General features: G+C 44.5%; 3 protein-coding genes and 1 pseudogene across 5 annotated transcripts; all 4 read left to right on the top strand.

Moving 5' to 3' along the window:
- Positions 1 to 444: 444 nt before the first annotated feature.
- LOC127779221 (uncharacterized) lies at positions 445 to 4,094 on the top strand (annotated as a pseudogene).
- Positions 4,095 to 9,691: 5,597 nt separating this feature from the next.
- Positions 9,692 to 11,902, top strand: LOC127779849 (laccase-14). Its single transcript, XM_052306768.1, has 2 exons — positions 9,692 to 9,982; positions 10,062 to 11,902. The coding sequence occupies exons 1-2, from the start codon at positions 9,869 to 9,871 to the stop codon at positions 11,697 to 11,699; spliced, it is 1,752 nt and encodes a 583-aa protein (XP_052162728.1). The 5' UTR covers positions 9,692 to 9,868; the 3' UTR covers positions 11,700 to 11,902.
- Positions 11,903 to 12,290: 388 nt separating this feature from the next.
- On the top strand, positions 12,291 to 13,687 carry LOC127778358 (uncharacterized). Its single transcript, XM_052304943.1, has one exon. It carries the CDS (start codon positions 12,443 to 12,445, stop codon positions 13,358 to 13,360), a length of 918 nt encoding a protein of 305 aa, XP_052160903.1. The 5' UTR covers positions 12,291 to 12,442; the 3' UTR covers positions 13,361 to 13,687.
- A 3,494-nt stretch (positions 13,688 to 17,181) lies between these two features.
- LOC127778823 (probable proline transporter 2) lies at positions 17,182 to 21,744 on the top strand. Of its 3 annotated transcripts, XM_052305457.1 has the most exons (8): positions 17,183 to 17,479; positions 19,126 to 19,240; positions 19,497 to 19,721; positions 19,976 to 20,070; positions 20,315 to 20,504; positions 20,617 to 20,741; positions 20,824 to 21,039; positions 21,156 to 21,744. In XM_052305457.1, exons 3-8 carry the CDS (start codon positions 19,574 to 19,576, stop codon positions 21,534 to 21,536), a joined length of 1,155 nt encoding a protein of 384 aa, XP_052161417.1. In that variant the 5' UTR covers positions 17,183 to 17,479; positions 19,126 to 19,240; positions 19,497 to 19,573; the 3' UTR covers positions 21,537 to 21,744. The 3 variants fall into 3 exon arrangements, with proteins under 3 accessions (XP_052161416.1, XP_052161417.1, XP_052161418.1); XM_052305456.1 differs by lacking the exon at positions 19,126 to 19,240 and having other exon boundaries at positions 17,182 to 17,479; XM_052305458.1 differs by lacking the exons at positions 17,183 to 17,479; positions 19,126 to 19,240 and adding an exon at positions 18,097 to 18,131.
- The last annotated feature ends 221 nt before the right edge of the window (positions 21,745 to 21,965 follow it).

The following is a 21,965-nucleotide window of genomic DNA, read 5'->3' as shown; positions in this document are numbered from 1 at the left end:
TGTGATATTTTGGTGTTATTCTTCTGGCCAATCAGGGTGGACCTCCTCTGATGTCAACTTTCACCAGTAGCAGCAGCAACCATTGCCTCTGCCGGTGGTCTTGGGGACATTGTCATCACAACCAATACTACAAAATCGATTTTTCATGGCGTCAATCTATTTTTTCTCTGGCAGCCATACGCGAAAACCGCCAGCGAAAATGTAACAAGGGGTGAGGGCTAAGGACCGCAGTGAAAATGGATCTTCGCTGGCAGCCAAGTTAAAAGGGCCGCCGGCGAAGATGTATCTTTTTTTCTTTGGCCCACTTAAGCAACAGCTAGCAAAAATAGGATTTTCACTGGTGGAGACTAACAAGAACCGCAAGGAAAAAAAATCACCCAATTAAATAGAGTTGTGCGCCAGCCTCCTCTCCCCTCTCCCTCCTCCTCCTCTCCCCGTGCAATGATGGTGATGGAGATAGTGGTGGTGCTTGGGCGGGTGGGGGACCTGTGGAGAGCGAATCTGGTGGCCTCCTGCCTCTCCCACCGCATCTCTCCCAGCTTTCCCAGATCCCTCTCCTCTCCCTTCGTCTCCCTCATGGGTGGTGGCGGCGGCAAGGGGCGCGGCTGCATATCTGGTAGAGACTCAATTGGGCACGGGCGGTGACTTGGGGCATGGGCGACAGGGAGGGGACGGATCCAGCGGCGGGCGGCGAAGGAGAGGGCAGGTTGTGGTGGAGGAGGTGGATCCGGTGGCGGGGAAGGCATGGTGGGCGGAATTGTTGGCATTGACTTAGGGGATTGTTCCTTCTTGTCATTGACTTCCTCTTCAGACATGTTGGTACAAAACACGCATCCCACCAGGCGTGCCAAATCTGCGTTGATGAAAAATTCGCGCTCGGCCGATGGTGTCGGATCTGTGTTGGTGCGAACTAAGTCGACGAACACAATGGCCAGGAAGAACTTCTTAGCTCCAGTGCAGGTCTAAATATTGATGAGATGCGGGCGTGCCAGTCAGTTTGATCCTGCAACTAACAAAATAGATAAATATATCTATCACCAAAGAGCCGATAGACTGACAAGCCGATTAAGCGATGCTAACCGATGCCGATACCAGCTGATTTCGGTAGGGTTTTGAGTAATCGTCTATATGTCCAATGTAGATTCTGACACTTGAGTAAATAATGACATAAAGACAATCGGCTGATGATAATGTAATGAAACAATAATATAATTAAGTAGAAACCAATCGGCTAATAAAGATATGATAGAATAAGCGCTAATCCAAAGGTTAAAGCATACATCGGCTGGAGGTCCGATGTCATTAAATCCAAACAATTAGATAAATAGTGAAACCTTGCTTGTGGTCGGCTAAATCTAACTTGTATGTAATCCTTATAAGCCGATGCAACGTCTAGATAACTCATCGACTGAAACCCCGATGAAACCCTTGTTGACAATTAAAAAGTAAGCTAGAGATTATGGTTGTAAACACGACTTAGTAGGTCAAACTTAACTGATGCAACACTAAGTCTGAAAAAAATAATATCTAGATAATCAAGCATTTGACTGTTTTTTAGGATGGTTGATACCTTAGCTAATCTAGATCGACAAAACAATTTAGCTGATACCGGGAATACCCTAGAAAAGATCTGATCGTACAAGTAAATTGAATAATCGACTTGGATTAACTAAGATATATAATAAATAGGTAGGCAAATATATCAACCGAACCAGAGCGATCCAAGAGATGGAAGCAATGAAGCCTTGAACAACAGCAATGTAGCTAACACAATTGCCTAGGGCCATCGAAACGTAGGACTTACCCCTTCGCCAGATATCGGAAGCCGATGCAGCCCCGCGTTAGGTGCCAAGTTTCGCCGATTGATAAGTAAAAACCTCGAAAAAGAGGGTGACGATGCGCCGAGAGTAGTTGTACTGATCATGAAATAGTTTACAGGGACCTTGGGAGTACATATTTATACCCATGGGTATACGATACAAACTTTCCTAAAGATAAAAGAAAAAAACATAGAGTCCTTATCGGACACTAAACACACTTTCCTAAAGATAAAAGGAAACTAACACACTCTTCCTAATTAATAGATAAACTGCCATGCCACATCCTCCTTGAATTTGGTCTCTTTTGGATAAGCTTTATTTAATTGATTAACTTCCTTAACCAAACCCATAAAAAATCCGACTACTGGCAATTGATAATGCCCATCGGCCGATTCTAGGACTCTGAAGCCGATACTTACTCTAGGCTTATGATGACTTCAGAGCTTACCAAATTTTGGCGTTAACACCTCCCAACTCCCAGATCTGGCAAGCAGTGGGTTGGGGCCACATGGTGACCGTGGCTCGACTGGCGGTGACAATGGTAACCGCGGCAGCTACGACGATGTCTGCAGCGAGCTCTGTCCTTCGCCGACGTAGCTCGATGATGGCAACCGACGACTAGGGATTGGGGATTGGGGATTCTTTTTGCTCCAAAAAATGTTTTCTACGGCGGATATCTTAACATTGCCGCCACAGTCAGCCACCAGTGAAAACGGTTTTTGTAGTAGTGAGCGGTCCCTCTACCCTACAAATATTGTAAGTGTTGGTTCCACCTAGGGGTGGTAATTGGTTAAGACTCATGGGTTTTTTCACAACCCTACTTAACTCCCATATATTCTTAGGTTAAAAATGAATAAAAGTTCAGCCCATTGCCTAACCTTCAAATTCTTCCAGGCTAAAGAGTTAAACCCATTACCACCTCTAGTTCCACCCGGTTATATAGACTTGGCATCCTATTCTATATATCGGTTATATTAAAACCTACCCCTGAAGCTCCCACAGCGATTCGGAGTCGTGTGTTCGATCGCCGCGCTATCCACGTCGCCCCCGAACACCCAGGTAGCCAGATTTCGCGAGCGAGCGCCGGGCTGTGGGATCTGGTCATTTTTCAAAAAAACCCTTGATTTTACCGATAATTTGTTATAGATCCCTAGACGTACATTCCTCAGTCATGTATTATTACGCACCGGCCCTCTGAAATATGAAATATCTTATGCTAAGAAGAGAAAATTCGGAAAACAGGAGTGCGCTCTGAAAAGCGTAAAGTGAGGGGTCTTTTTGCGAAACCAAACATCCCTGCAGGCTCCACCTCCCCCAAACCCTAGCCGCCACTCGACCGCTGTTCCCCTCTTGCTCTCTCCCTTGCCCTCACGGCGGCGGCGGTAGGCCATCGCTCGCTTTTCTCCACCATCGACGACCAGTCCCCTTTCTCCTCCATCGCCCCTCTCCTGCAGATCGGAAATGATTTCTCCTCATCCCGATTTGACCTCTGGTTCGACCGATATGAAGCAGGCGGCGGCCGCGCCCGCGAAGAGCACCAGTTCGTGCGAGGATGCGTCGGTGGCCAAGAGAGGTGATGATTTTTTTTCTCTTTTCGGTGCGTGTGTGTTGGTGGGATGGGCTTGGGACTGAGCTATTAGGTCTTGATGCTTTGTTGCAGATCAAGGAGGAGATAGCTGGCGGTCACTGCGGCGGAGTGAATCTGCCTGGAACTTGTTCGTTCTTGATGTCATTCTCAAGAGCACTGCATCTAGGCAGTGGATTTTGCTTGGATTCGCTTGTGCTTTGACGCCGGTCTGATGGTATTTGGTTAAAAAATGCCAGATCTACTTTCTTCCCTTTCCCTTACCTCAAATGATTCTCTTATGGTTTGTGGCTGGAATGGAGCAATCGATTTGGTAAAAAATGTCAGTTAGTGCAAGCTACAAGACTTGGCCTTGTGCTGCTGGAGCAGAGGTTGGCTGCCTACCACTGCTGTGTTGTGTGCTGCGACATTTAATCACCAAACAAGTACTAATAATCTACTGATTTATCTTATGTTAAATGGCAGGAACTCCTATTATCTATCCTACTGTTTTTTGGGTTGCACAATTGGAACTGTTAAAGATTTTTTTTGGGTTGCACAATTGGAACTATCAAAGATGGGAGGATGTGTTGGTTGATGTTCTAATGCTATCTGATCATCTTCTTCTCCAATGAGAAAAAAAAATGAAGCTGGCACTGCAACTCCTGCAATATAAATCTGGGCAACCATTCAGCCTTCATATATCATAATGTGTTCCCAGATTTCGAATAATATGTTACACATGAACTGATTAGGATGGCTAGGAGAAATTTGGTTCTTTCTCCAGATGATGCAGTAACGATATAATGACCTGATAAGCATGTACTTATACAACAGCCAAGCAGAAAATTGTATTTCATTGTTCATAACAACTGATTTGGCAAGCATTTTGTGGACCTAACTTATGTCTCATTTTTGCCTTGCTGCATCTAACCTGCTCCATAGAATCATTTAGCCGATGTCCTGACTTGTGCTCTCTGCTTACTTTGATGTCTCAGGAACATTATGCTGACAAAGTGACAATTAGTCTGGACTGTAGTCTTGGCCTGAAACATATTTCCCTGCAGGCTTAGAATGCATATTACAACCCATAACGTATATTTGCAACTGTTGATACTTTGATTTGGTTTACTTTTAGAACATAACCTGGAATTTTTTTTCTGTTCCCAAATTTTGGTAAGTTAACTAAACATGTTTTTGGAGTATTTTCTTATTTTGAAATTTTGGCCAACTAGCTCCTACCATTTCTAACTTTCATCTCTTATTAATTAACATTATGATTACGTTGGAAAAACATACCTGTTTAACAGGTAGTTGCCAGGTCAACAATGATGCCTTTGTTTTAAACATTCTAGATTAGAACTTGTCGGAGAATGAACTCCTCCACCAGGGAACCGTGAGGCCCCCCTTTGTGAGTTCGGCCGGGGGCAGCGGGTGAGATTCGAGGGCTTGGTGAGCGAAGCTGTGTCGTCTTGAGGGAGTTATCCCCCTCCAAGATGATGAGACAAAAGGAGTTTATACAGGTTCGGGCCGCTGAGAAGCGTAATACCCTACTCCTGTGCTTAGCTAATCTTGTGAGAAATTACAAGATCTCCTTGTTGGGATAGAAGGTGTTGATCATCAGGGGCTCCCCCCCCCCCCTCCTACTAGGCCTGGACCTTCTTTTATATCTCAAGGGGTTACCACATGGGCCCAAAAACATAACTTAGTGGAGAAGGATTACAATCTTTGCATTAAATGCATGTCTTGTCTCTTGACTTGGGAAGCAAGCGCACGTCATCTTGATGATGAGGCCTGTCAAATCTTGCCGCCTGACACGGGGGGTGCCCCTATCAGTCACCATTTAATGGGTGAGGACTTCTGGACTCCTATTACACCAGGAAACGGGAGCTTTGCTTTGACCAGAGCGGGAGGACCGACTCCGGCTAGGATAAGAGGATGAGAACCTCTCACCATCATTATTTGATGGGACATGTCAGGCTGCACGTCGCCTGACATACGAGCAGCGCACAGGCGCACTACCCCAGTCCCATCGGTCATTCGACCGGTCACAGACCAGTTAAGTGCATTGCACACTGCATTAAATGCGGCGTGGCACAACTACTCGGGCCGCCATAAATGCGGGTAGGTGGGCACCTGGAGGTGGACACTTAACCCACTGTACATGGTGACCTAGAGAGGGGGTCGGGGGAGCCCGACCCCTAGTCACGGGAGGGGGCCGCCGCCGCCCAACCTCGGGCCCGATCCCCCCTCGGGGGAGGGCCACGTGGCGCCTGGGGCAACCTTCTCCCTCTAGTCTCGGACAGGGAGTGGCCGCCGCCCCACCTCGGGCCTGACTCCCCTCGAGGGAGGGCCACGTGGCATCGGGGGGCAGCCTCCTCCATCCAGTCTCTGGGAAGGAGTGGCCGCCATCCCACCTCGGGCCTGACTCTCCTCCGGGGAGGGCCACGTGGCATCGGGGGGCAGCCTCCTCCGACTAGTATTTGGGAAGGAGTGGCCGCCACCCCACCTCAGGCCTGACTCCCCTCCGGGGAGGGTCACGTGGCATCGGGGGGCAGCCTCCTCCATCCAGTCTCTGGGAAGGAGTGGCCGCCATCCTACCTCGGGCCTGACTCCCCCCCTCAGGGGAGGGCCACGTGTCATCGGGGGGCAGCCTTCTCCGACTAGTCTTTGGGAAGGAGTGGCTGCCACCCCATCTCGGGCCTGACTCCCCTCCGAGGAGGGCCACGTGGCATCGGGGGGCAGCCTCCTCTCTCTAAACCTGATACAATTAGTGTAATTAGCAAAGCATTGCTGAGAATCAATTCATGTTATATATTTTGCACCAAAATTTGTATCCTGTTATTGCTTACTATTATAATGAAGCAGTTGTCCTAAGCGACATTAAGAATCAGTGTTATTTGTAATAACAACTAGATCATGTTCATGGTGCTTGCTGTTACAATAATATGATGATCAATTTTTATTAACTACAGGTTTGATTTTAAGCCACCGACATTGTGTGTATGCACAACTTGCTGTTACAGTAATGTGATAAGTAATTTTATTCACTACTGGAGAATTTTGTAATAATTTTTTATACATTTTTATTTTGATACACGATTCGTCTGAATGAATTGATACATTTAGGTTTAATATCGATAGGGCGCACAACGTGTGCCAAAATGTCTAGTATCATACAAGACACCCTCTAATCTCTATCATATATATGACTCTATAATTGTAAAACAAAACAAGATTCGTCAACCGAATATACCTACAGTATGGCATAATTTTTTAGTAATTACACGCAAAGACATTCACGAATGTGTTTAATTATTAATTAATCCTACACGCTTACTAAAGAGATGGAGACCTAAACCCGCGCTACACGCTGTTACGAAAAAGCTTAGTGCTACCTTTTATACTTTACTCTCTCCGGATTTGATAATACTTGTCACTTTGAATAAGAGCACGTTCTAAAAAAATAACTTTAACTATTATTTTCTATTATAATATGTACAAAAGTTTTAACAAATATATTATTTTATTAAAGTATTTTTTAAGACTAATCTATACATGTAGTCACCATATTTGAAAGATAAATATTTTAAAAATAATTTATAATCAAAGATTCTAAAGTTTGACCTCACTCTTGTCTAAAACGACAAGTATTATCAGCCCGGAAGAAGTAAGATCGAACGGTAGAGATAGTAACGGTCAAATACAGTTATTAATCAGTGGGATCTAGGGACGGAGAGCTAGAATAAAATAGAGATCTAGGGTGCCACTTTTTTAATTTACTCTACTTAATTTCGATCGAGTTTATGCTCGGTTACCGTGAAAACCGCGTGGTAACCACGAGACATACCGTGGTTTAAAAAACTGAAAAGTTTACCGCGCGTGGTAACCACGCGGTTTTGTAAACCCTGGGTGTGGGTGCCTATATTTGTATCATGGGGGTGCACATGAGTTATATAGTTAAAAATTTTCTTGATAAGATTTCTGGGTACCTCCTCTTATACTTCAGCCCGTCCCTGGTGGGATCAGTTTTTGCTCATATCAGCTCGGGTGTACGTACTCGGTACAGTGTTTATATATATTTGGTAGCTAGCTACTAGGTGCGGTTAGTTAGCTTACCAAAAAGCCAGATGATCGATCTCACCGTCTCACGTACGATGATAGATCGATCCAACGAACGATATGATGGTGGCATACGTATGCATCCATATATATAGGACGCGACCCAGCTGCAAGTTAATTATTATGCTTCATCTGTTGCTGTTTGCGCGTGGCAGCTAGTCAGCTAGTACTAATCATACATGTATAACCCTGTTTGATCAATCTCTTTCAGAACAGTTACAGTATTAATCATGCATGCATCAGTCCAAATTAATAAGCATAAGCGCTAGCGCTTCCGTCGCTAGCTTCCTTGCTAAAAGAAAAAGAAGAAGCTACGTACCATAGCTAACTGCAACTTGTATATGAACGACAATGTAAATAATCAAATCACCATTCATTCAAACATTAAGTAATGTGAAAGTTCACTGACGATCAATGTGACCTTTTTATTGCTTTTTTATTGCCTTTTTATTGCTTTTTATCGGTTTTTAGTCTCGGTTATTTTAACCGGAATTAAAAATATCATATTTAGTCCGAGATTATGTGTCAGTTGCACAACCGGGCTAGAAGGGGTTGTGAACTAGGAGCAAAAATGTCCCTAGCAGTGACTGTGTTTGGGTTGCGTTTATAAAATAAAAGTATATATATGTAAATTTGGAGGCACAAATTAAATGATTAACATATTTGTTAACTGCTTAGGGTTTCCCAGCAGTGGCTATGTTTAGGTTGGCATCTCCAGCGGCGATGGAGCTATCAAAGACAGAGAATATAGCGAGGTGGGGCACCTCGTTACCACTTGACTCGTCATAAATAATAATTTATGGGTTTTCGCGTCGTGGCCCGGCTTGCCGCATCTAAATATAGAAGTGTATCGATCTACAGAGTTATTTATAAGTCAAATTCATAGTTAACCCGCTAATCAAACCAACGGGTTACATACTATTTTTGTCTATAAACGGGTTCGCGGGTAAACCCACTTACACCCTTAGATAGGGGGAGGGTGTATCCGTGTATGGCTCTAACGTCGACGAGACGCTGAGCCCGGGGCGCCGTTTGGGGGGAGGGGGAGGGGGGCAGGGAGGAGCTCAGCAGTGCGTTGGCCTGAAAAGAGTGAGTGATGGAGAGAGGGAGTGAAGGAGATAAGTGTGAGTTATAATAGATACACGAATCTTGAAGCGATGTAACGATTTTGAGTTTGTATGATTTTGGAGCATTTTCTATCGACAGATTATACATATATTGTTGGGCAATCTCCATTAACTAATTAATGATCAAAATTTCAGTGGGCCACACAAAAAATGTACATGGTACTGATGGCCGGTTTAGAGGGGCGCACGCGCGGTAAGCGAAAGAGCTCCATCAGGCAGCTCAGCATGCAAAGACCTGCAGCATGCAACAAGTTAATTGTTGCGTGAGCAATATATTTATTAATTACTAGTATATAGTAGTTGCATGTTGTCTCTTTAGCTAGCTAGAGATGCAAATGCCATGCAGCTTTCTGATCACCAACTCCGCTCCTTTTAATCGCAACTACCTATATAGATGGAGACACTGCCTGCTGGCGCCTGCAGCGACTACAATATAGTACATATATACTCACTCCATTCCATCCCTAAATATTTCACACCGTTAACTTTTTTTTAAACATATCTAACCGTTCGTTTTATTTAAAAATATTTAAGTAATTATTAATTCTTTTCCTATCATTTGCTTCATTGTTAAATATACTACTACTCAAGTTTTTGAATAATATTTATAAAAGTTTTAAAATAAGGTAAACGGTCAAATATATTTAAAAAAATTAACGGCATTAAATATTTAGATACGGAGGGAGTATTACTTTGTCAACAAACAAATTGGCTAGCTAGAATTGAAGCAGGTACTCCTAATTAATAATCTTGCTTGAACTAAATCTGCAATGCAGGGTCTCGTCGTTGTTTAAAAGTGTTAATGGCCTGGTGTCTAGCTAGCTTGCCGACTACATGGCCATGCATGCATGCAGCTGCAGAGCTTATTAGAATATATACATTTAGTAGCTTAATTGCTAGCTAGTGGTCACTGGTCAGTATAGTACTCAGTGGAGTACAGTAAGTGTATATGCAAGTAGTATCAACTATGGCTAGCATGCACATGCATTCATGCATGGGCTGATATATATAAAGCTCTAGTTAGGAGATCGCATTCTCCAGCTGGTGGTTATTCGCTCTGCTCTAGCTAGCTAGCTAGCTTAGCTCAACACTATATAGTACTGCATGCGTTTGATATATATACTCATCAGGATCGATCATCGTGGTCGATACAGATTCCAATCCAGTAGTGATCATCATATATATCGATCGATCAGTGTGTGTTACGACTGCACAAGTGCATAATATATAGATGCATGGCTCCCTCCCTCGGCTCCGGATCAACAAGAATATTACTAATTGTATCATTATTATTATGCCTGCGGCAGCAGGCTGTGGTTGATGCTGCCATCGTGGAGCACACATTCCATGTATGTAGTATGTGCATTTTAATTAGTTATATATATATTGATAGATGAGATGATCAATGGATGCATGCATATGATGCAGGTGGGCAACCTGACGGTGGAGCGGCTGGGGCAGCGGCAGGTGATAACGGCGGTGAACGGGCAGTTCCCGGGGCCCAAGGTGGAGGCGCGCAACGGCGACACCCTCCTCGTCCGCGTCGTCAACAACTCGCCATACAACATCACCATCCACTGGCATGGCGTCCTGCAGCGCCTCTCCGCATGGGCCGACGGCCCAGCCATGGTGACCCAGTGCCCCATCCTCCCCGGCTCCGGCGCCGGCTCCTCCTACACCTACCGCTTCAACGTCACCGGGCAGGAGGGCACGCTCTGGTGGCACGCCCACGTCTCCTTCCTCCGCGCCACCGTCTACGGCGCCCTCCTCATCCGCCCCCGCCCCGGCGTCCCTTACCCCTTCCCCGCCCCTCATGCCGAGCACACCCTCCTCCTCGGCGAGTGGTGGAACGCCTCCGCCACCCTCGTCGACGTCGAGAGGCAGGCCTTCCTCACCGGCGGACAGCCCGCCAACTCCGTCGCGCTCACCATAAACGGCATGCCCGGCCTCTTCCACGCGCACAAGGAGATGCACCACCTGCGCGTCGCTCGCGGCAACACCTACCTGCTCCGCCTCGTCAACGCCGCGCTCAACTACCAGCTCTTCTTCAAGGTGGCCGCCCACAACTTCACCGTCGTCGCCGTGGACGCCTGCTACACCGACCCCTACCACACGGACGTCATCGTCATCGCGCCAGGCCAGACGGTGGACGCCCTCATGCACGCGGGGGCCGCGCCGGGGCGCCGCTACTACGTGGCCGCCCAGGTGTACCAGAGCATCGCCAACGCCACATACAGCGCCACCGCCAGGGCGCTCCTCCGCTACGACGACGACGCCAAGGACGCCGCCAAGACAATAATAATGTCGCCGCGTATGCCGGCGCTCAACGACAGCGCTACAGCGCAGCGCTTCTACGGCAGCCTGACGGGTCTGCTGCGGGACGGCAAGCCGACGGTGCCGCAGCGGGTGGACACGCGGATGGTGGTCACCTACGGCCTCGCCATCGCGCCGTGCTTGCCGGCGCAGACGCTGTGCAACCGGACGCGGGGCTCGCTGGCGGCCAGCATGAACAACGTCTCGTTCCAGCTGCCGGCGACCATGTCGCTGCTGGAGGCGTCGCGATCGCGTTCGTCGGGCGTGTACACGCGCGACTTCCCTGACCGACCGCCGGTGATGTTCGACTTCACGAACGCGGCGGCGGTGAACAGAAACATGTCGTTGATGGTGACGTCCAAGGGGACGAGGGTGAAGGCGCTGCGGTACAACGAGACGGTGGAGGTGGTGCTGCAGAACACGGCGGTGCTGGGGACGGAGAACCACCCGCTGCATCTCCATGGGTTCAACTTCTACGTGCTGGCGCAGGGCACAGGCAACTACTACTACCTGATCCGCAAGAAGAAGATCCGCAAGAACCTGGTCAACCCTCAGCAGCGCAACACCATCGCCGTCCCCGCCGGCGGCTGGGCGGTCATCCGGTTCACGGCGGACAACCCCGGCGTGTGGCTCATGCATTGCCACCTGGAGGCACACCTTCCCTTCGGCTTGGCCATGGCCTTCGACGTCCAAGACGGCCCCACCCCCGACGCCATGCTCCCCCCGCCGCCAAACGATTACCCCCCATGCTAAATTAATTAATTATACTCCACTCGTATGCAATTACATTAATTATTACTAATGCATGCAAACGGAGAACTCCTATATGCTAGCTAGTACAAAACACATCGAATTAATTTCATTTCATTTTTGCCATGCAGCAATATATTCAAGGATCGATCATGCACGATCCAGTTTGTTTTTTTTAAAAAAAAGTTTAATGACGCAGCATGCAGTTGAGTTGAAAATGAAGGTGTTTTAGTATTTGTTGAACGACGCAGCCGTCTTCGCCGCCATCGGGCGTTGGCGCTCTCCTCCCGTGTGCCCCTGCCTGCGTCCTCCACCAGAGGATGGATGTTCTTTTTCTTTTTCGACAATGTAAACCAACCCACCCCACTCAGGTATAATCATCTTTAGCGCCCAGTCTCCCAGAGAGAGAGAGAGAGAGATTGTTGGGCTGGGGGTCTATAGGCAAGCCACGTTAATTATACAGGCCCATGAGTTATTCAGTACTCCTAAATTGACTGTCCAGTGGGTTGGGTTAGGCCCTCGAGTCTTTGAGAAAACAGAGAGAGAGAGAGTGGAAAGGCGTGCAAAGCAGAAAGCAGCAGGAAAAGCAGATGAGGGAGGCAGAGCACCAAACCAAGCGCTATCCACTCTCTCTCTCACATCACATTTCACCACACTCCACTCCACTCCACTCCATAGACACAGATCGAGCAACGCGTGCGTCGGAGAAGAATGCAGTCGGAGATCTGAGAAGAAGAAGGTTAGCCATGGCCATGGTGCTGCTCTTCCTCCTCCTCCTGCTGCCGCCGCCCACCGCGCCCTTCTCCCTGGACTTCTTCCCGGAATCCCCATCTCCCCCGCGCCTCGCCCTCTCCGGCGCAGCCTCCCTCCGCCCCACCGCCGTCTCCATGGCGTCCCCGCGCGCCCGCCTCCAGCTCACTCACCCCGTCGCCCTCGGCCCCGCATTCTCCACCTACTTCTCCTTCTCCTTGTCAGGCCCAGGCTCCCTCTCCTTCTTCCTCACGCCCCACCCCCACCCCGACCGCCACCCTTTCCTCCTCGCCATCGTCTTCGACGCCGCCGCCCGCGTCCGCATCGACCTCACCGGCCATACTACGGGTACGGCCGCCTCCCACCTCGCCCCCTCCTCCGCCCCCGCCCGCCTACATTCTTGGATACACTACAATGCCACCTCCGCCACGCTCCAGCTCCGCCTCTCCGCCACCTCCCGCCGCCCCGCCCTCCCGCTGCTCTCCCTCCACCCGCTCCCTCCCTCCGCCCTCCTCCTCCTCCGGACCAAGCCCATGCTCGCCGGCTTCACCTCCTCCGCCACCAACTGCACCCTCTTCGCATGGGCCTTCCGCTCCAACAACACCATGCAGCACTCTCAGCCGCTCGACCCCTCCCACCTGCTCACCACGCCGCCACCTCACCGCCCACAACCTCACCCCCACCATTATTACCCCTGGCTCTCGCTGCTCTTCGCCGCCGCTTGTGGTGCCATGCTCACATTCTTCCTACTCTTCGTCTGGTACTCCCTGCTGGCCACGCGCCGCCCTGTCGCACCAGTCACCACCTCCGATTCCGACGTCGTCTATGAGAAGATTGTGCTTGTCGGAGCCAAGGACGACGACGCCCCCGCAGCCACTACTCCGTCTCCAGCTGTAGCTGGTAACAACAACTAGTCTCTAGTCTTCTTTAGCTGTGCGCCTGTGCCTCTGTTAATTATTCATCACAGCACAGGGAGTATTTCCTCTTTTAATTATGCCCTCTCCCAGTCCCAGTTCGAGTGTGTCATGTGTGAGTGCTGTCTGTAAGTAGTAGTACTAGTTAAGCGTGGTTTGGTGGAAAATCTGCAGATTTTGCGGGCAAATCTAACACCGCAAACTCTGCAGTTTCTCCTCAGATTATTAGAGGTTCAATTCAATCCTGTTTCATCCACTATCTTGTACTCCTAACTCCCAATCTGTCATCCACTACCTACTGCTGCTATTCTTTTCTTCTGATGCTCAGTGATGTGCATGCGCTTACTCCTTTCCTTCTCATCTCTGATTATATATTTGATTTTAAAACATACAGCATCATCATCTCTCTCTCTCTCTCTAGCTGAATGCTTGCGTTTATTTCTCGACTATTTCACTACAAATTTGAGGATATAATGTAAATGATTGGCAAAACTTCCCTGCTGTTCCCAATTCAACAAGGAAAAGACTTCACCCAATTCCTGATTATTTGCAGAGGGGTTCTTACCTCCTGTTGCATACTCGATCCGTGCCTTTTCTAGCTATTCATCTTCAATTCACATATCTAATACTTCTGCTTTGCAAAACAGCTTGCAACAGGTGTTTAATTTAAACCTCAACTGGTTGCCCTTTCATAAAGCTCCAACTGCATAGAGGCTCCTATTGCAGGTTCATGACATCTCAAAGCTGCATAACAAATCGCAACAGCTACTCATCTTGCTTATGTACGTTTGTCTCAGCTTGCTTTCAGTTAGCCAAAGCCACTTTACATTGATGCAATAGTGGCTCTAGAGTCCTGAGTCCATTATGGCCTCTACCGGAATACTATATATATATATTCCCTCATTGTTGATTTCAGTTAAGACCCGCTAGTTCTACTTGGAATTCAGGGTTGCTTTTCATTAGGGTAGCTATATTTTGGAACTAGGTGATTCCCTGCGCTTTGCTGCCGAAATTACTAAGTAACTTTTAAATTTCTTTTAATAATCGAGCTAAAAAGTAAAAATTGTATTAGTTATTAACAACAAATAAAACTGGCTTGTCAAACTATGTTCAGAGAGAAATACATTTAGTAGACTTTGTATGAGATTGTAGATGAAATATGATATCCTGCACTTTGATTGTATGGATGAATATATGCAAAGCATTAAAAAATGATGGATATATATGTGTTAAAAATATTGTGAAAAATAATGTGAAGGAAGATGATTGGATGTTGATTGGTAGAATTCAATGAATTATAGTTGCATGCTTGCATACGTTTTGTTTGTAATTATTGCTAGTGGGATGATGAAGTGATATATATATTTGCATGTTGAGCTTTAGGACTAGTAGGTTATAACTTTATAGTAAGATAGGATATGATGCTGCTTCATTGTAGCTTAGCTATTTACTTTCTGGATAAGTTTTGTCACAACCATATAGCTTGAAAAGCACATATATATTTCTATCATGAAATATGACTGCCTATAATTAGCATACATCTGGCTGTGTGCGTCAGCATGCAAAGGCAGGGGATTTAATATCATCTTCCCCTTATCTTTAAAAAAAAAAATACATGGCATGCATGATGATGTGAATGTCCTAAGTAACACAATTCTGACATCAGGTGTAAAATTTTATGCTCATGATCAACCATTGGCATGCCATGTATTCTTTGGTGTCATTAGTCAGATTTCTCTCTAGAGAGTTTGTGTCGAAGAAAGTTGTCTTGTTTCCTCCTAGGGGCTGACTGGCATTTTCTGTCTGATTTTGTATTGTAAGCCTTTTTTCCTAGAGCAAGAGCAATGTTTCCATTTAGCTGAATGCATATATGTCAACAAGAAGTCCGGCATATGTTTAGCTAAGGTGCACCACAATATTAGCTTCTCTCCTAATGAGAAGCAATTTTAAAAAAAAAACAGTCAGCTCCTTAGTTTGAACAAAAATTGGTAGGATATGGTCTGAGAACCTGTTTCGGCGACTACTTCGATCGAACCCAGTCAACCGTCAACTGAATTCGGTCTCTGCAACTATATTCCTGCATGCCTCCGCTGATAGGGCATTGAAGAATTTGAAGCATTCTTGTCATTCTAATCTGAAAACATCTCGGCAAGCATATGCCTGGCTGCCTTTGTGCGTTAGTGTGCTTAGGATCTTGTACCGTTTTGATTGTTCTAATCTGAAGCTTCCGGTTTCATCGCAAACAACAATGGTTGAAGCACCTTGCCCTTCAGTATTTATGTACAGTATATCAGAAGAACCATCTATCGTGCTCTGCTGGATTGGTAAAATCTGTCAATTATGGCAAAAATAGGAATCCAAATTTTCTTTTGCAGGGGAGAAATAGGAATCCAGCAGTGTGTTTTACCTGGACATATGCAATGCATAATCATCTCTCTGCACAATCATTCAAGATCCGTGTGGTGTTAGAAGTTTCAACCTCCGCCTGCATGATGTTCCCAGATATTATTACTGTTTACTAGGGAGAAATGGGTTTTTGTGGTAAGAACTTGCTTAGAAAAAACCATATGTTGTTGCCGTTGTTGGGGGGCACGTGAACTTGAGTGAATCAAGCACAGCATGGTAAGCCTTTGGCATCCTTCGCAAGTTGCTCATCCAGAAGGAAACGACCCTTTTCCGTTATGGAACGAAAGATTTTATTGTTGTTTTTTTTATGATGTTAAATTATTTTTTTTTAATGATGCTCTGGTCTGGTGCCAATCATTTCCTCTTTCTGCTCATGGATGATTCTGTGACTGAAAGGAGAAACTGGAGTTATGTTAACAGACACAGACAGACAGCTGAGTTTTATTAGTGTTATGGAGATGGAAACCTCTGCTGAGTTTTGGCTGGGCCTGTATCCCCAACAAAGTTAATGTTAGCGTGCACGTTATATATATGTGGAGTATTTCTTCTTCTTGGTAGCAACCGCCTCGATCGGCAACTCCAATCAACAAGCAAAGCCCAAACCCAAGCCTCAACGGAATTCAGCATATACTCCACTCCACTATTGTTTAGTCCTAGTAGGTGCCCTGCTGCTGCTGCTGCTTTCTTTCCCTCCTGTCCTCTCCTTTTCCCTCCCAAAAAGAAGTAAAATTCCTCTAGAATCGATTCGAAACGGATTGATTGCCCCTGCTTTATTATCGAAAATCAAACAAATATTGGATACGAGAGGTGGATCATATATAATTACTACCTCTATTTTTTAATAGATGACGCTGTTGACTTTTTCTCACATGTTTGACCATTCGTCTTATTTAAAAAATTTACGTAATTATAATTTATTTTGTTATGAGTTGGTTTATCACTTAGTACTACTAAGTGATAAACCAACTCATAACAAAATAAATTATAATTACGTAAATTTTTTAAATAAGACGAATGTTCAAACATGTGAAAAAAAGTCAACGGCGTCATCTATTAGAAAACGGAGGGAGTAATTGTTTTACTTATGAAAAGGCCTCTCCGTCTCAGTCCACTGACGATGCATGTGAGTGAGTGAGGGTCCCTCTCTTTCTTTTCCTTTCCTTTCCTTGCTCCTCTCTCAATCGTTATGAATTATGATACGGGCGGGCGCAGTTGATTGATTCTTTTTTTTTCTAACCAAAAATACAATACAAGAAATGGGGATCTTTAACGAAAAGGGGAAAAAAGTTTATTCCTTTGTTTAGTTGTTTGTTTTACATTCCACTCTACTAGTGATTAATACTAGGAGGGAGGGTATGATTATGAAACGGAAAAGGAGAAAAAAACTAGTAAATTTGTTAATATTCCATGTTCCTCCGCAATAATATGTGCGATGTGGAGTGCAAACGAATGGAACGGATTCCATTTGTTGCTACTTTTTGGGGGGCTTTTAATAATTTGGCTATGCTTTTGACCTAATAAGAAGACTCCTCTTCTTCTTCCTCTCGTTGCCGACGTTGCCATTGCCAGGAGCAGAAGGAGGCCCCCCAGGAGAACGGGGTGACGGCGCTGCTGCTGCCCCAGGCCAGTCTACCTGCAAGATGAACATCGACATGGCCAATTCCGACGACAAGGCTCTCATCTCCGAGGATACAGCGCACCAGATTAGCGCTGGTAATTTTTCATCTATATATATATATATATATATATATATATATATATATATATATATATATATATATATATATATATATATGTTCTCTTGTTTGTTTTATTATCAGTACCTGACTCAACAAAGATGAACACCACAACTCATGCTTATGTATGAGCCTATCATACATATGCTAGCGTATAAAGTCGCACTTTTGTGCGACTATAACCTCTCTCTTTGTTAAATGTGTTAACATTAGCTTAAGTAAGTGTTTGAAGAAAATAACTTGCACGAGTTGTAGCTGTAACACATGTTTATATTAATTTGTAACTAAGAATATTGTCATAACAACAAACAAATTTACCATACAATGTCATTTGTAGTAATATTGTAAATAGGCATGTAATTTGAAATATCTAGGTCGAGTTCTTATCTCTACTTTCCCAACTCACCTCTCTCGTTTTCCGCGTGCACGCTTTTCAAATTGCTAAACGGTGTGTTTTTTACAAAAATTTTCTATATAAAAGTTCCTTTTAAAAAAATCATATTAATCTATTTTTTAAATTTATTTTAGCTAATACTTAATTAATCATAAGCTAAACGCTATTTCGTTTTGCGTGCTAGGAGTGAGGGTTCCCGAACACACCTCTAGTCATTTTTCAGCTTAATAAAATGGTGAGTGTAGTCTTTTCCTCCGCTATTCTACCCTCCTTATCTATGTAACCATAATCGCCCACTTTGTTGTCGCTTGAGCCGTCGCGTTAGCGTCATCTCCGTCGCTGCATGACCCCCATCCTCCTCTTATGTATCCTAGGTCCAGCTGCTACATAAGATGTTACATTCCTACTACATCTGTTGTTTCATGACCATGTTTATTTTTCGCTTGTGATACCTATATTTTATCAAACTTGAATTGCAATTAGTCGTTAGAACTAATATTTACCAATGTCCCAATAGCCCATTTATGAACCAATAGGCCAATTATAAATTTATATTTGTAGCATGCGCCCGTTTAATTATTAGAAATAAAATTGTCAAATGGATATACATTACATGTTCACAATTTTGAGTAGTTTTAGGGTCTAGAATATTAATTTAAATAATACATGATATCGATTATAATTATAAACAAACATACGGAGTTACACATAAATAAAGCTTTGTAGTATTAATTAGATAATTTTATAATATAGTATTAAAATAAGGGGTTGTCTGCTAATGGCCTAAACTTGGCCCAAAGCCTTAGTAGGAAAGGTGATGTAGTGGCGCTTTCCTCTTCTTTTTCTCTATACATCTAGAAGTCTCCTCTCTCATCCAACGGTTGTGCTTTGCCATGCTTTTTTTTCTTTATGTGGACCCAACGCTATTGTTTTGCAACTTATGTGGCTCATTTTATTACATTTTGGGATTCCCTTTTCACTTGTAGAGATATGTCTCATCATAACCTAGGGTATGTTTAGATTGATGCTAAAATGAACCTTACAAAATTTTTGGCAATGGCAAAATTATGGCAAATTGGCAACATTGCTAAAATTTTTTAGGATTGGCTTAATAATGTTACCAAAATTTCATACACATTGCTAATATTTGGTAACAAACTAAATATAGCCACATAATTGTCAATTTTACTAAATAATGGTATGGTTTAAAATATCATCAATCTAAACAGGTCCCTAGTGCCAAAATAGACGCTATCCACGGCTAGATTGAAAACAAAAGGCTTCTTCTGTCAGCTCATTCATGTTCATCATCCTGCAGAGACCCCGTTCATGTTCATAGATGAAGTAATTTCCTTTCTTAATTTCATATATTTTCAGTGATGCCTGTTCTTATTTCTGTTTATCTGATTCCTCTACCCAAAATTAGAGTCATGTCACTTCGGCCTGAACCAAAGGAGAGAGAGAGAGAGAGAGCAAACGACCTTATGGTCTTTCAAGTCAATCTGCATATCAGTCACCATGGCTTCACATTTCAATCTTCAAAGTAGCATGTATGATTACTGATTAACTCCTGAAAGTCTTCTTTCCTTTTCACTTTCAGATCCTTGGTATCAAGTTGGATTCGTTCTGACAACTGGGGTGAATAGTGCATATGTTCTGGGATACTCTGGATCAGTCATGGTCCCTTTAGGTTGGATTGGTGGGACATGTGGCTTGATCCTAGCTGCTGCAATATCTCTGTATGCCAATGCTCTCCTTGCTCGCCTTCACGAAATCGGAGGCAAACGACATATTAGATACAGAGATCTTGCTGGGCACATATATGGTAAATATTTCTATGAGGTCTACTTGATATTTGATAATGCGGTGTTTCATTCTCTTTTCCTTTTTTTTCTCTTTTGTCCTGTGACGGTCAATTTTAGAAATCAACCATCATTTCCTTAATTTATTCCCCCTTGCCCCCTTGCATCATATCTCTGAAATTTCATACTTGTTTTATTGGATTTTTAATGCATTTCTGTGGTTTTGTTTATTAATAGAAAAGGTGTGATTGAATTTCCTTTATTCTGGTGACTACAGGTAGAAAAATGTATTCGCTTACATGGGCTCTGCAATATGTTAATCTATTCATGATCAACACTGGCTTTATAATATTAGCTGGCCAAGCCTTGAAGGTACAGACTACAGAGTAACGATACCCAGCTTTTGTTATGGTGAAAACCAATCTGGTGAAAATTCCATGTCGCTCTATCCATATTTATTCCCTGCAATATCTGGCCCTTCTATATCTCAGTATCTAAGTTTAGAAATTTTGCCAGAATGCACGTGTTGAATTTATTTCCAGAAAGAATAAATTAGTTGATGGCATATGAAGTCTTTTCTCCTCCTGAACTCACTTTGTGAACTTCCTCTGTGCAGGCAACATATGTATTGTTCAGGGATGATGGAGTTCTAAAGCTACCCTACTGTATAGCATTATCTGGGTTTGTCTGTGCTCTTTTTGCCTTCGGAATTCCTTATCTCTCTGCTCTCAGGATTTGGTTGGGATTCTCAACATTTTTCAGTCTCATCTATATTACTATAGCATTTGTGCTATCGCTTAGAGATGGTATTACACATTGTTTCTTTGTTCAACTGTCCTGCCAATTTTGAGACCATGATTCATTGCATTTCCATTTGTCGTCATATAAAATTTCATTATTATTTTTTTCTTTTGAAAGGGATAACCACACCTGCAAAGGATTATACTATTCCTGGATCCCATTCAGCTAGAATCTTCACTACGATAGGTGCTGTGGCAAATCTCGTGTTCGCTTACAACACTGGAATGCTGCCAGAAATTCAAGTGAGTCAGTGTAGCACATATGGCCAGTGACTAGTTTATTTGCTATGAAATTGCTTATCTTATGTTTACTACAATATTGCAGGCAACCATAAGGCCTCCTGTGGTGAAGAACATGGAGAAGGCTCTATGGTTTCAGTTCACTGTCGGTTCGTTACCTCTTTATGCCGTGACCTTTATGGGCTATTGGGCTTATGGATCCTCAACATCAAGTTATCTACTGAATAGCGTCAAGGGGCCAGTTTGGGTAAAAGCTATGGCAAATCTATCAGCGTTTCTTCAGACCGTCATAGCATTACATGTAGGTCCAATCCACCTCAGTAATTTTCCAATTGTGTGTGTTTTTTCAATTCACAGTTGTGTGTGCGTGTGCGTGTGCATGTGTTTTTTGAATTTACTTTTATAGTCAAATGTCAGATATTCGCGAGCCCAATGTACGAGTTCTTGGACACGAAATACGGCAGCGGACACGGTGGCCCTTTTGCGATCCACAATGTGATGTTCAGAGTGGGTGTAAGAGGAGGCTACCTGACTGTCAACACCTTGGTAGCTGCGATGCTCCCATTCCTTGGCGACTTCATGAGCCTGACCGGAGCTCTCAGCACCTTCCCCTTGACATTCGTTCTTGCAAATCACATGTACCTGATGGTGAAGAGGCACAAGTTGTCCACCTTGCAGATATCCTGGCACTGGCTCAATGTTGCTGGCTTCAGCTTATTGTCCATCGCAGCTGCAGTTGCTGCGCTCAGGCTAATCATGGTCGATTCCAGGACTTACCATTTGTTTGCTGATCTGTGACTGTGATTGAGACCCAAATTTTCAGTGCAAACATGCACCTTGAATGATCAGCTGTAATTTCTTCTTTTTCTTAGGGGTGAACTACCGCGAGATGTTTGCCTCAAAACGTACTGTAGTGATGTTTTTTAGAACAGTAGTGATATATTGTATCATTGTACAACTCTGCAGATTGAATGAATTTTGTGGCCATCGTGCATACCTCTTACTACTTTAGAAGTGGAGTCCTTTTCCTTCCGTTCCGTTCTCACTTCGTGTGCGTAACCATGTAGGATCCATTACTTTCTCCTTAATCTATCCACCCAACTAATCTACAATTATATGTGCCTGGCCTGCCTGCATCAACCCAACCAATCCCTAATTATATGAACATGTCTCGTTGCGACGCACAGATATATTACTAGTTTTTTTAGAAAGTTCACCCCCCGGGGG

This window comes from Oryza glaberrima, chromosome 7 (assembly GCF_000147395.1).
Source record: "Oryza glaberrima chromosome 7, OglaRS2, whole genome shotgun sequence".
Taxonomy (NCBI): Eukaryota; Viridiplantae; Streptophyta; class Magnoliopsida; order Poales; family Poaceae; genus Oryza; species Oryza glaberrima.
Note: the sequence above shows the minus strand (reverse complement) of the source record. Positions and strands in the feature narration are given on the sequence as shown.

Excerpts from the sequence above, each read along its gene's own strand:
- LOC127778823 (XM_052305456.1), top strand. The coding sequence starts at position 17,407 with ATGAACATCGACATGGCCAATTCCGACGACAAGGCTCTCATCTCCGAG. Across the intron at positions 20,071-20,314 it reads TAGCTGGCCAAGCCTTGAAG|GCAACATATGTATTGTTCAG; the intron begins GTACAGACTACA and ends TCCTCTGTGCAG. Across the intron at positions 20,742-20,823 it reads GAATGCTGCCAGAAATTCAA|GCAACCATAAGGCCTCCTGT; the intron begins GTGAGTCAGTGT and ends ACAATATTGCAG.
- LOC127779849 (XM_052306768.1), top strand. The coding sequence starts at position 9,869 with ATGGCTCCCTCCCTCGGCTCCGGATCAACAAGAATATTACTAATTGTA. Across the intron at positions 9,983-10,061 it reads TCGTGGAGCACACATTCCAT|GTGGGCAACCTGACGGTGGA; the intron begins GTATGTAGTATG and ends CATATGATGCAG.
- LOC127778358 (XM_052304943.1), top strand. The coding sequence starts at position 12,443 with ATGGCCATGGTGCTGCTCTTCCTCCTCCTCCTGCTGCCGCCGCCCACC.